This window comes from Mustelus asterias, chromosome 19 (genome assembly GCF_964213995.1).
Source record: "Mustelus asterias chromosome 19, sMusAst1.hap1.1, whole genome shotgun sequence".
Lineage (NCBI taxonomy): Eukaryota > Metazoa > Chordata > Chondrichthyes > Carcharhiniformes > Triakidae > Mustelus > Mustelus asterias.
Window position 1 is genome coordinate 57,055,400 of NC_135819.1, and position 14,573 is coordinate 57,069,972.

The window sequence follows — 14,573 nt, forward strand, 5'->3', positions numbered from 1 at the left end:
TTCCAATGTTTTTATGCTAACAATTAAAGTTTCAAAATTAATATGTGGAAACCAAAGCGGTTTGGAGTAACTACAATTATCACTGCTTATCCTGCAATAAGTACTGCATTAGAAATATCGTATCAGGAATACATATTCATTTTCTAATCACCTTCATGAATAAATTCTGCAGTTGGTCTATAAATTTAGCAACTTCTCCTATCCTCACCCCTTGTTTAAATACAAATAAAACTAGTCTCTGATCTTCCTATTTTCTCCCAAGCTCATGTGCCTACATGATGCGAATGTGCCTGCATTATGATCCCATTTCCCAAGGTTAACAAATTGTTTCCAGCTAATTACTTGTAATTAAATTGAGTGTCACCTTCTTTCAAATTAGGCTAAAGACTCGTTGCTTTAGTGAGCGACCTTCAATCAACGTATTCCTTTTCTAATTGTGCTCTTGTTTTCCATGTTGTCTAAATGATATTTTCTTAGAGGCCTCTTTGATTTGCAGATGCACACACTAAGTCATTCCATACCAGAAAATAACCCCACGCTAAAATAACCCGATCGGTATTTTGAATCCTTTCCTGTTTCTAAACTGTATCTATAGTGACTCCACCTATTAATTACTTTAGCACTGATCCAGCCTTTCTACCCTATAATGGTTATTACTAATTCAACTTACCCTCACACTTCCTTCCTGCATTTAGTCACAGTGTATTTGGTGCCCAAACTCGCCTGGACTGCAATTGCTATCATTTCATAGCCTTCTCATTGCAATGGCACTTTTGGTTCCTTTATCATTCTAGCAATGTTTTTAGCATTGAAGTTGCCACTGCTGTATTTGATATGTATGTGACTCCAATGTCAAACTGCGTGGTTAATTCCAATGGCCTCAGAACAACAGCGAATGGCAATAAATGCTACCTTGCTGGTGACCTCACAAGATCAAATAAATAAATATATTTGGATTGTTCAATTGATTTTTTTTCTCCTACTCAGTTCTTCATATTTTTTGTTATTTCTCACCTTTTTTGAAAATAGTTAATCTTCCCATCTTCACTTCCGTATAGCAGTATTTGTCTGCCAACATCTTAATCTTTCCACTTCCTTGCATAATTCACCTGTCTATGGTATAACACTGCCAATTCATTAATTCTTCAGACACCTTACTTTTGAAATGGTGTAATATTGCTAGCTATGGTTTAAATAAACTGGTTTAATTTATAGAACTGATTCTAGGTATCACTGAGAACTGAAAATAAAATAGCATCAACCTTTTAGTTTGTTTCGCTCGTAAAGCAGCTGCTTACCATTGTAAATCTATAGTGCCCTTACCTCATTAAGCCAGACGAGTGGAAAAAATATTGGCTTCTTAATATTCTTTAATATTCTACAAAGAAAAATACATTATTTGAAAAATGTGCAACATCCAGTTTCTGTAACAGTGAGTTTGTCACTTGGTAGGGCAATTTGAAAAACAAAACATCTTAATTTCTCTTCAGTGCCTGTGAAGTGGTGCTTTTTTATAAGACATTCCCAATACGTACCATTACTATCCTCTGTAAACTTCACTTCCTCCAATTCTCTGCTATGTGTAACTTACCCCTCATGTGGTCACATCGACCCTGTTTACTGGTTACATTGCTTCCCAGCCCCACAAAGATTGACATTTGAAATTCTCATTCTTGTCTTTAAATCCCTTCATGGCCTTAACCAAACCACCTCCTGCCCATCCCCCCCCCACCCCCACCCCATTACTCGCCATCCCCTCCCCACCCCCCCTCACCCCCTGCACCTTCCAAACTCCTCCCTTCTCTGAAACATCCTCCAGCTTTTAAACCTTTCCAAAACTCCACATTCTACTCACTCCGGCCAGCTGCAGCGTTGCCTCCATCCGCGTCAGCCTCACACACTGGGGTTCTATCCATTTCCCCACCTTCCCCTGTTCCTTAAAGGCAATCCATAAAACCCATCGATTTAACCAAGTTTTAGAGTCCCACTCTCCTTTAATTTATTGCCTGAATTGTCTGATTCTGCCTCTGTGAAGCACCTTGCAACATTATATAAACGCAAGTTGATATCCCTGTTGCTGAATGATTGGAGATTGCTGGAATTTGCCTGATTTTCATTAGAATAAATTAAATTAAAGCCCTGGCTGAAACTGATTAAAGTGGGATATTTTCTTCAACATGTTAATTTATCTTCAAATACATTTCAAAGTACTCGTATTTGGTGTAATGGATCATTTGGATATGTTTGAAGGATGAACACAAATCAAACGTACTCAATTTTCGTTGACGGTTTAAACATTAAGTTGATTTGTATTCGTTTCGCAACTTTCAAGGTAAATCCAGTGACCTGCAGAGTGGAAAAAATAGTAAAGACATCATTCAAAGAAAAAGGATTTGTTGAATATTTCAGGTTAAACAGTGTGTATTATATAAAGAGATAATTTAACCCATTCTGGCAGTGTATGGTCCTGAGATGCGAGCCTCACTGTGAATGTCATTATACTGTTAGAAAGTCTCATTAGTGTTCCCCCAGGTTCAACCTCCCTTCAGCAGGCAAGCTTTGGGAAATCAAGCCCACAGACGATCGAAGTAAAACGGTGGTTAAATTTGAGACACACAGTCTAATTGACATATGAAATGATGGCCCTAACTCTGGGGAGCAATTTAATGGCCCTCGCCCAACCCACTTCTGTTAAAAACCAAAAGCAGAGGAATTGGCGGTCAGCTTTCCCTGCTTGGCAGGGTGTTAAAGTTACTCCCCCACCACTCCCCCCCCTCCCCCTCCCCCACCACCACCACCACCACCACCACCATGACTACTTCAATTCATACGCTTCCCAAATGCAGCTAAAACCTGGTCATTGGAGAGCCAATCTGCTTATCCCTAAGATTGTGAATCCAGGTGGAAAATGACATGTTTCAGCAACTTAATTTTGGCAAAGATATCCTGTTTCTAATTAAATATATGTCAGAAATGTGCTATTGTAATCAGTCATAAATTGCACAATGATATCATTCATATACACTACTTGGAAAAAGCATTAGCGAGGTCCTTAATGGATTATATTTTCACAAAGCTTTTAATTAGACTTTTATTGAGTGCTGAATGCCATAAGCAGGGTGTAGGATAAATTTGCCAGCGGCAAAGTGCCAGGAAAGGAAAATAGCTCAGTTGTGAGCTTGTTATAGTCATTTGCTAACTAATTTATTCTTCAGTGTAAATGCAGTTTTGTGCTACTTTTGCTGGGAATGAGCTAGGATTTGTTCAACCAGATGTTTGGGAGGTAAAAATAAAAGTTGTCACTTACAGGTTCCACATCCAGAAAAGTTTCATGTTCTTCCTTATTGGGATTCAGCCCATCTACCGCATTCACAATTTCATCACTTGCATATAGAAAGTGAGGGAGTGAAATATAAATGGGTTTCTCTGAAATTCAAACACAGCAGTTGTGAGTTGCAGTACACTTCAATGGAGTACCTCATAGTATTTAAGTATATGGAGTATTTAAGTCATGTCATAGAGTGTTCTGTGCATCAACTAATTTTGAAGGAGGAAACTCATGAATCAATAAAAATTGGACATCCATCCATTGCACAAGTGATATAATTACATTATCAAATGACACAGCAAAAGATCAGTAGAAGCATAAAATGAGAAAAGCTATTCAATCCATCCAACCCATTCTTCCCCCAGACCAATTTCTGTTTGGATTCTTACCTAATCTAATTCCTCCCTCACCTCTTCCCCTGATACATTATCAGCTGTATCAGTGCTCTTCCTTGCTCTCACCTGCACTGAAAGTTTGGTGAACCTCCAATTTTCACCCTTTCCTCAACCTGCATCTTCCATCTCCAATGTTCCCCTCCCCTTCCTGGACGTCTCTATCTCCACTTATGGGGACAGGCTATCAATCAATGCCTACCGCAAGTCCATTAGCTCCCACAGTTATTGTGATCGTGATGCTCCCAGCCAGTTTTCAATGAATACTCCATTCTCCCAGTTTCTCCATCCCCATCACATCTGTTCACAAGGTATGTGTCACCTTCCATACCAGTGCTTCCGATAGGTCTTACTTTCCCTTCAACCAAAAGGCTGACAATTTTCAGAACACCCAACCTTTTTCTAATCTCACCCCTTCCCCTTTATCCCAGAATCATGACAGGATTCCCTTGCCCTCAGATTCTAAGGCACCACCATCCTCTTTCAATGGATCACCTTCCACCATTTCTGCTACTACCAAACACTTTCCCCTCCCATCCCCTTTCAGAATTCCAAAGGGAACATTGCCCCCTCCCCAACACTTTGGTCCACTCTTCCATCATTCCCTCCCCATTGCACCTTCCCATGCATCAGGAGGGATGCAATACCCATCCTTCACATCCTTCCTTCTCACTGATCAGAGTCCCACTCACACCTTCCAGTTGAAACAGCGATTTACTTCTATTTCCTTCAATTTAGTATACGGTATTCACTGTTCACGATGTGGTCTCATCTACTTTGAGGAGACTAAATGCAATTTTGTTCAGTCTGTAAATGTGATTCTGAGTTTCATTTTACCAATGCAATTTTCTGCCCCACTCCCACTGCCTTGGCCTCCTATACCGTTCCATTGAAACTCAATGTAAGCTCAAGGAAGAGCACTTCACCTGTGGTTGGGGCATTTTGCAACATTCCAGACTCAGCATCGAGTTCAATCATTTCAGATCATTACCATTGTATCTAATCTTACGGTCAGCAAGTTATAGTAATGACTCTGCTCTTGATGCAATCATTTCTGATGAGCACATTAGTATAGACCATCCTTTTTGTCCTTTCCTCACCTTGACCACCACCCCCAGGCCCTTCTTTCCCAGTCTCTGTCTTTCTTTAAGAATATGTCAAATCTGTTATTTTTCTCCAATTAGGACAAAAGGTCATCAGCCTGAAATGTTGGGTGGGATTCTCCGGCCACTCAGGCCAATGGGACTCTCCAGTCTCGCTGCAGTGAACGAAGGTTTGGCTGAGCATCAAATTCTCCATCCTCGCTGACAGCGATGGCGGGGCGTGAATGGCTGGGAAATTTAAACTGCTAACTCTGCTTCTCTCTCCACAGATGCTGCCTGCCTTGTTAACTATTGGTTTATATTTCAGATTTCCACAGCATCCACAATCATTTGCTTTTATTTTGTGCAAACTATACTTTGTCTTTCTACGCTGCAGCCTACATAATTCAGCCATAACTGATTTATTTCCTTGACTTTCATTACCTGAACAGCTCAAGTGCCAACACATTGAACATTGTACTTGAGTATTGCTTTTCTGTTCATTCGACTCCCTATTCAGAATGGAGAACTACTGTCTGGTGAATTGAAGTACAAATCTCATGTGATCAAACGCTGATATTTTGGTCACATGAACCTCCAGTGACAGAGACATAAAAATCATAATTTAGAAACTTCAAATGAATCCAATTTTTACAAATGCTTCTGAACCATTTATTTCCATAGAACAGACTTTTCCAGCTCAGTGTTCATTGACACATATATCCAGCGCTCAACCTCTTAATAATATTTTGGGGTTAATTAAATAAATAGCACCAACTTTTGGCACATAGCAGACAGCAAACACAACATGCTGTACTTTCATTAATCTGGGAATACAAAATACAGGAAGAAGTCTCTCAACACCAGGTTAAAGTCCAACAGGTTTATTTGGTAGCACAAGCTTTCAGAGTGTCGCTCCGGAGACTCTCGGAGACTCTCACCTGAAGAAGGAGCGACACTCCGAAAGCTCGTGCCACCAAATAAACCTGTTGGACTTTAACCTGGTATTGTGAGACTTCTTACTGTGCCCACCCCAGTCCAACGCCAGCATCTCCACATCAATACAAAATACAGCAGAAGACATCTGTTACAGCCAGTCACCAGTTAAAGTGAATTTGTTAGTGTCACAAGTAGGCTTACATTAACACTGCAATGAGGTTACTGTGAAAATCCCCTAGTCGCCACACTCCGACGCCTGTTCAGATACACTGAGGGAGAATTTAGCATGGCCAATGCATCTAACCAGCACGTCTTTCAGACTGGGGAGGAAACCAAAGCATCTGGAGGAAACCCACGCAGACACGGGGAGAACGTGCAAACTCCGCACAGAGAGTCACCCACGCTGGGAACCAAACTCAGGTCCCTGGTGCTTTGAGGCAGCAGTGCTAACCACTGTGCCACCCATAACAAGTGCTCGGAGACTTTTACTTTGTGTTTTTGGAGTTTTGTCAGTAGAGATCTGTGCTATATTTCCTTTTCTTTAACTAATTTGGTATTTTTTCTAGACCTGTCTTTAAGGTTTATGAAAACTACACTTTCTAGTTGGGGCCTATACAATCACCCTCCCATTCTCTTGGCTGAGTTTAGAATTCACTGTACTGATGATCTGGGACATAAACACAGTTTCCTAACATTGTTGAGCGAGCACAACACATGCCAATATTACAATGATGTTAAACAGCGGTCATTATTCATCAGCACCTTTTTAATCAGCTGAGTTCATTGTATCAATGGTTGAATGTTAGAATGTTATGAAACACTTCTATCAAGTGACAAAGGGCTCATTGAAAGATCCCCTTGAAACTGAAGGCAAAATTCCAATTGAAAAACCTCATGGAAAAATAGTAAACAAGCTAAGCTAATGTGTAATGTGTTGTTTAATGATCTTATTTAGAGTTGTGTTGACCCAATTCTGTGGCCTAAAAGCAGAATTCCAGTGATGGTTTATTCCACAGGGTGGCACAGTGGCATAGTGGTTAGCACTACTGCCTCACAGCCCCAGAGACCCACATTCGATTCCCGGCTTGGGTCACTGTCTGTGCAGAGTCTGCACGTTCTCCCCGTGACAGCGTGGGTTTCCTCCGGGTGCTTTGGTTTCCTCCCACAGTCTGAAAAACATGCCGGTTAGGTGCATTGGCCATGCTAAATTCTCCCTCAGTGTACCCGAACAGGTGGCAGAGTGTGGCGACTAGGGGACTTCCATAGTAACTTCATTGCTGTGTTAATGTAAGCCTACTCGTGACACTAATAAACAAACTTAAACTTTCCTCACTTAATGGTCTATAGAACTTACTCTCTTTGCAAGCACTGATTCCCAGGATTCCTCCGAAAGTGCAATTCTGGGAAACGGACATGTCTTTGCAGTAACAGTGATTGTCAGGGTTCTCGAGAGAAGATGCAAGAGCTTTAGGAGGGATAACAAAATGATGGACCGGAATTCCCTTCAGCATCGCTTCTTGTTCAAATTCTGCAAAGATGGACCTAGGAGACAAATCAGTAAAACCGAATTAGCTTTGTTCATCCATTGCAAACAACAAAGATTGTGTTTAGAACCTTAGAATCCCTACAGCGCAGAAGGAGGCCATTCAGCCCATTGAGTCCACACTGACCCATGCAAATGGGCATCTGAGAGAGTGGTACATTATCGGGGATGCAATTTTTCACTTGAGATGTTAAATTAAGACACCCCTTGCCTGTTCAGTTGGATGTAAAAGATCCAATTACGTTATTCAGTGAAGAGCTAGGATATCGCCACTGTACCAGGCTCAAACCCACCCCCACCAGGGAACGCACTGAAGGGGTGGGTGAGGGGGGTAGCGGTCACCATTGGCAGGATCAGAAGATATATTGCAGATTTATTCATTCAATTTTAAATTCCACAACCGAGATTTAAACCCATGCCCCCAGACCATTAGCCTGGGCATATAGTTTACTAGCCTGCTACGCCACCATCTCCCCCCCAGCTGCTGTCAGAGAATCTGCAGCATCCATCTTGTGTATTCCTGTGTCGTATTGATCAATAATTTAGTTGGAGACAGTGTCTTTGTCTTGAGAAAATCATTTAGAAGTCATAGAAGTCATAGAAACCCTACAGCAGAGAAAGAGGCCATTCGGCCCATCGAGTCTGCACTGACCACAATCCCACCCAGGTCCTATCCCCATATCCCTACATATTTTACCCGCTAATCCCTCTAATCTACGCATCCCAGGACACTAAGGGGCAATTTTAGCATGGCCAATCAACCTCACCCGCACATCTTTGGACTGTGGGAGGAAACCAGAGCACCTGGAGGAAACCTACGCAGACACGAGGAGAATGTGCAATCTCCACACATACAGTGACCTAAGCCGGGAATCGAACCCAGGTCCCTGGAGCTGTGAAGCAGCAGTGCTAACCACTATGCTACCATGCCGCTCCATACCACTGTGCTACCGTGCCGCTCCTGTACCCTGTATTTACATTTAGCTCACCAAACGAGCTGGCCAGTGTTTATCAGTGTTCTTTGAAACAGTTACATTTACATTGGTGGACAAGATTGTTAATCTCTAAGAGTTCCAGGGAACTTCCAATGTCTACAATTTGTGTGTATTTTCAGTGGTATGTTACCTGCAAATGTCAGAAGAGAAAAAGTATAATTGCTTCCTCTGATGAAGAAACGGTGGAAACGAGCTTGCATCTGTCAAAAAATACAAAGTTGTTGTGAAAAATGTCAGTCAATGATTACCCACTAACAAGTTCAACAATAATCTGACGTCATGTATCACTCCAAGAGTGAGCACAGTCCTTGGTGATAATTCATTTCAGATTGTGGCTGCCAATGACTGGAACAAGGTACAACTAAAGCTGAAGGCAACTAATTTTATTACCATGGATGCCTTACTCAGAAGGTTCTGTTGACTGAGGGCAGCACAGTGGCATAGTGGTTAGCACTGCTGCCTCACAGCGCCAGGGACCCGGTTCAATTCCAGCCTTGGCTGACTGCCTGTGTGGAGTTTGCACGTTCTCCCCGTGTCTGCGTGGGTTTCCTTCGGGTGCTCCGGTTTCCTCCCACACTCCAAAGATTTGCAGGTTAGGTTGATTGGCCATGCTAAATTGTCCCAGGGTGTCAGGGATTATCAGGGTTATTATGTGGGGTTATTGTTATACGTTGGTGGGATTGTTGTCACTGCAGGCTCGATGGGCCGAATGGCCTCCTTCCGTACCGTAGGGATTTTTTTGATTCTATGACTGATACATAGAAACATAGAAACTAGAAGCAGGTGTAGGGCCATTCAACCCTGCTCTGGCCTTCATTTTGATCATGGCTGATCATCAAATTCAATACCTTGATCCACCCCTTCCCCCCCATATCCCTTGATCCTTTGGCCCCAAGAGCTCTATCTAATTTCTTCCTGAAGTCAGGCAGCATTTTGTCTTCAATTACATTCGGTGGTCATGAATTCCACACATTCACCACTCTCTGGGTGAAGAAATTTCTCCTCATCTCAGTTCTAAAAGGTTTACCCCTTATCCTCAAACTATGACCCCTAGTTCTGGACTCCCCCACCATTGGGAACATTCTTTCTGAATCTACCCTGTCTAAACCTGTTAGAATTTTATCAGTTTCTATGAGATCCCCTTCACTCTTCTAAACTCCAGTGAATATAATCCTAAACGACTTAGTCTCTCTTCATATGACAGACCTGCCATCCCGGGAATCAACCTGATAAACCTTTGCTGTATGCCCTCGGCGGCACGGTGGCACAGTGGTTAGCACTGCTGCCTCACAGGGCCCGATTTTACCATTTTGATTCTAAGTGCTGAATCTGGGCGCAATTCAGATCCAACTTGTAAACCTGTTCTCAGGCGCCCCCATACGCACTCAGCCTGAAAAAGAAATCGCGAGACTGAATCGTGCTGTGGGCGGGGCTTATCGCGCCTGAAACGCTGCAGCTCCGATTGGAGCTTTGAACTGCGCATGCGCAGTGAGAAAACAAATTTGAAAAATCGCACCCCTGTCACATCGCTCCTGGGCCGCAAAAAGTGGATAAAGCAGCTCGGGAGCGATGGCCCCCACAGATATCACCTCACCCCCACAACATAACTGTCCCCCTTATCTACCCACCCCCCCACTACCCAGACCGATCGCAACCCCCTACCCCCCCTTCCTCCCCACCGATCACCCACAGAGTGGCAGTGGTCCCCCCCGCCCTTCCCCACCAGAGATCCATCTGGCCTCCCTGCCCCACCCCCCACCAGAGAGCAAATGGGCCTCCCTCCTCCCCCACCACCAGAGATACATCTGACCCACCTCCCTCCCTCCTCCCTCCCTCCTCTCTCTCCACCAGCGAATGATCGGGCCTGCCTCCCTCCATACCCCCTACCACCGATCTGAGTCAGAGAGCCACCAGAAGCTCTGAACTTACCTCCTCAGAAGCTGGAGCACCTGAAACAGACCTTTGCCGAGCAGGTCTGTTTCACGCCGAATCTGGACGCGTGAACGCAATGGTAAAGGGGGAAATGCAGGTAAAGTTTTGCGGGCAGCCCATTAATTCAATTGAAATGCATGCAACAGCATTTAAATCGCTGTAGCGCCCGTTTCTGGCACGGTTCTGATCGTGGCCATTTTCGGGCCTTGGTAAAGTGGGCATCTGCGCAGACGCTGGCGCGGTTCACACTAATCGCCTCACACCTGACTTTACCATTTTCAGGCCCGACGCAATGGTAAAATCAAGCCCACAGCATCAGGGACCCGGATTTGATTCCTGGCTTGGGTCACTGTCTGTGCGGAGTCTGCACATTCTCCCCGTGTCTGTGTGGGCTTTCACCGGGTGCTTTGGTTTCCTCCCACAGTCTGAAAGACGTGTTGGTTAGGTGCATTGGTCATGCTAAATTCTCCCTCAGTGTACCCAAACAGGTGCCAGAGTGTGGCGACTAGGGGATTTTTACAGTAACTTCATTGCAGTGTTAATGTAAGCTTACATGTGACACTAATAAATAAACATTAAACTTTCTAGCAGCGACAACCTTCCTCAGATAAGGAAAACAAAACTGCACCCAATACTCCAGATGCGGCCTCACCAACGCCCTATACAATTGCAGCAAAACATTCCTATCCCTATACTCAAATCCTCTCACTATGAAGGCCAACATATCATTCCCTTCTTTACTGCCTGCTGTGCCTGCCTGCTTACTTTCAGTGACTGATGCACGAGGACTCCAAGGTCTCGCTGAGTATCCACCTCTCTCAATTTGCACCCATTCAAGTAATAATCTGTCTTCTTAACATTACTACCAAAGTGGATAACCTCACATTTATACTGCATCTGCCATGCAGATGCCCACACACTCAGCCTGTCCAAATCACGCTGAAGTATCTCTGCATCCTTGTATTTACTAAACTATCAATTCTCTTTCACTGCTAATTTGGATTTTAATGTTTTTAGAGTTTTTATGAATTGTATTGTTGTGTAATTTCTGTTGTTGTGATGTTAGCCTCTTGGCCAGGTCGTTATTGTAAATGTGAATTAGTTCTCAATTGACTCAGGTGGCTAAATAGAGGTTAAATAAAATAAATAAAGTAGACGTTGCAAGTATGATTTTCGATGTTCAAGTACTCGCATGCATAAAATTTCTACTTTCTTTCAACTCCAATCCCTCACCTTAAATTTATCTTGGGCAATCAACTTTAAGCATAGTGTTGACATTTTATGTGTGTCCCTTACTTATCCACAATTAGCGTGGTCACTTCTGATTCTCACTGCAGCAGAACATTAGTGACCCAGACTGTCGCATTATTACTTTCTGCTCTTCAATTCCCAAACATTAATCGTCCACAGTCATTGACCATCAGAAAAATAATATCTTGATATATTTTTGTTTGGGTTTTCGGCATCGTTTGTTTGAGATGGTTTGGAAAACAAGACGAGGTTAGACTCATAGAATCCCTACAGTGCAAAAGGAGGCCATTCAGCTCATTGAGTCTGCCCGACCACAATCCCACCCAGGCCCGATCCCCATAACCCCATGCATTTACCCTAGCTAGTCACCCTGACACTAAGTGTCAATTTAGCATGGCCAATCCACCTAACCCACACATCTTTGGACTGTGAGAGGAAACCGGAGCACCCGGAGAAAACCCATGCAGACATGTGGTGAACATGCCAACTTCTCACAGACAGTAACCCAAGCCAGGAATCGAACCCAGGTCCCTGGCGCTGTGAGGCAGCAGTGCTAACCACTGTGCCAATTGAACATCAGACTTACCTGTGCCGTTGATCATATCACAATAAGGATCATCCCAGAACGTGAGTTTTCTAAAAACAAAAAAAATTATGCTTCATGTTGTAGTAAAATCAAACTGGTTAGATTAAAAATATTAGGATGTTATAGATAATGACAAAGCAGCTTATGAATGATAAGGTGGGGGATTTCATATGGTACATTTTGTATCTGGTAACTCTGATTAACTGCGCACCATCACCATCTAAATGTAGATTTAAATTGTAGATTAAGACGTATACACAACTGCACTGAACTGTAAGGCGTAGGTTGGGAAAAGTTAGTACGATGGGTATTAAAGCAGAAAATGATGGGTAAACTCAGCAGGTCTGGCAGCATCTGTGGAGAGAGAAACAGAGTTAACATTTTGAGTCCATATGACCCATCTACAGAACACCATGGGGTAAATATTCCAGTCCCGCCCACTGTGGGAATCATGGCAGGTGGGATGGAAAATTTGGCAGACAATTTAAAGGTCCTTTGATCTCGGGTGGGAATTTCCTGCCTCGGGGGGTGGGTGCAACTGAAAAATCCCACCCAACTTGCATTAGTTTGAATACTTTGGCCCGTTGCTTCAGCAAAATGTGATATGTTACGTCATAGGATCCCTACAGTCCAGAAGGAGGTCAGTCAACCCACTGAGTCTGCCCTGGGAGCCTTGGGGGTGGGGGGGTTGTGTGTTGGGGGAGTAGGCTTGGGGGAGCTGAACATCCTGGGGAGAGGAAAGGCACCCCAACTCTGAGGAAACCTTCAGAGTGAGGTGTCCCTCCCTTCTTGCCCAAGATAGGGAAAATTACATCACTTTTCCCACTTTTCCCACCAGCCTAAACATTGAGGCTGGGTGGGATAAGGCCATTAAGTTGCTACTTAAACACCTTTGTAGATGAATGGGTGAGTTTCCCGCCCAATGGTTTGGGCTGGTGGGTTCCTGTGGTGTGGGGTGGGGGGGGGAGGATCTCATCCATTCAATTTTACACTCCCCCAGCAACCCTCGACTCAGAACCCACCTTGGGGTGGGACTGTAAAATTCTGCCGCTAGGTTTTGGTGAGTACACAGTTTTAGCATTTAAACTCATGATGAATATCATAAAAGGGTTGAGCACCTGTCGTTAGTACCTGTATATTTTTGTTAGAGTATTTTTGGAAATGATGGCCGAGATTGCCCAGTCTCCCAGCCACATGTTTCCCGGTGGTGGAAGGCGGCGTGCCGTTCACCAGAGGCGGGATTCTCTGCTCCCGCCCCTGTCAATGAGATTTCCTCATTGGTGTCACCCCACGCCAATGCGAAACCCATGGGTGGGGGTGCGCTGATGGCGGGACTGGGGAATCCCGCTGGCGTGAACAATTGGAGAATTTCCACCGTTATGTTTTGACGCAGATGTTTAGAAGGCATTCAAATGTATCTTAATTCATTATCAAAGGTGCTCAGGGAACACATGAAAAGGTGGCTACAACCTCATTTCACTCTTACGTGTTATTCATCCAGCTTTCAATCACTGCAACTTTATTAATGTCATCTTTTCCAGTGTACACATTATAGACTCCATCTGATGTTCCGTTGTACTAGAGACACAGACAAATCAAACGTGTCAATCAGTCACAAATGCATCATTATAAATTGTAGCAATCGTGCAAGAGATACAAACAATTGTCAGAGCAAAACAACTAAAAACCAAACAAACTAATGGGCCAATTTGTTTTCCACAGCCTTGCCAACCATTTTCTGATAACCTCTGGATCACTTCAGAATTCTTGTATTCCAATCCTGTTCCATAAAGGCCGATATATAATCTGCCTTCCCAATTACTAGCTGTACCTGCATGCTAACTTTCCGTGTTGTTTGTAAAAGCCCACTAAGTCTCTCTGAACATTAACATTTCAAACTTTCATGCCTTTTAAAAAGTATTATTTTTTTGATTAGTATCAATTAAGTGAATAACTGCACACTTCACCACATTAAACTTCATCTGCCTCTATGTTACCCGCTCACTTAATCTGTCTGCATCTCTTTGTAGTCTCTTTGTGTCCTCCTCACAGCTAACATTCCCACCTGGCTTTGTATCCAAAGGAAAATTAGATATTTTACTCTCTGTATCTTTGTCTAAGTCTTCATTATAGATTGTAAAGATATGAGGCGAGATTCTCCGGCCTCCCAGCCACATGTTTCCTGCCAGCGGGAGGTGGCGTGTTGTTTGCTAACAGCAGGATTCTCCAATCCTGCCACTGTCAATGGGAATTCCCAATGACATCACCCCCACTCCGGCAGGAAACCCATGGGCGAGGGTGTGCTGCCGGTGGGACCGGAGAATCCCGCCGGCATGAACGGCCGGAGAATTCAGGCCATGGAGCACCAGCATTCAGCCTAGCAGCACTCCACAATAGTTAAGATGCACAATATATCCCGATTCCTTATTTCCAGTCTGTTAGCCAACCCTCCATCCATACTAATATATTAACACCAACTCCTTGCATTTAAATCCATGAGCCCTAATCAGTGGAAAAGGGGCTTT

General features: G+C 43.6%; 1 protein-coding gene across 1 annotated transcript in view; it reads right to left on the reverse strand.

Moving 5' to 3' along the window:
• cd36 (CD36 molecule (CD36 blood group)) overlaps positions 1 to 14,573 on the reverse strand; it is a 43,203-nt gene that overhangs the window by 15,574 nt on the left and 13,056 nt on the right. The window contains exons 5-11 of the mRNA XM_078234764.1: positions 13,535 to 13,626; positions 12,049 to 12,098; positions 8,410 to 8,479; positions 7,096 to 7,283; positions 3,308 to 3,426; positions 2,273 to 2,346; positions 1,324 to 1,378 (exon numbers count right to left, since the gene is read on the reverse strand). Coding sequence (XP_078090890.1) covers positions 1,324 to 1,378; positions 2,273 to 2,346; positions 3,308 to 3,426; positions 7,096 to 7,283; positions 8,410 to 8,479; positions 12,049 to 12,098; positions 13,535 to 13,626 — 648 coding nt within the window. The remainder of the gene's footprint in view (positions 1 to 1,323; positions 1,379 to 2,272; positions 2,347 to 3,307; positions 3,427 to 7,095; positions 7,284 to 8,409; positions 8,480 to 12,048; positions 12,099 to 13,534; positions 13,627 to 14,573) is intronic.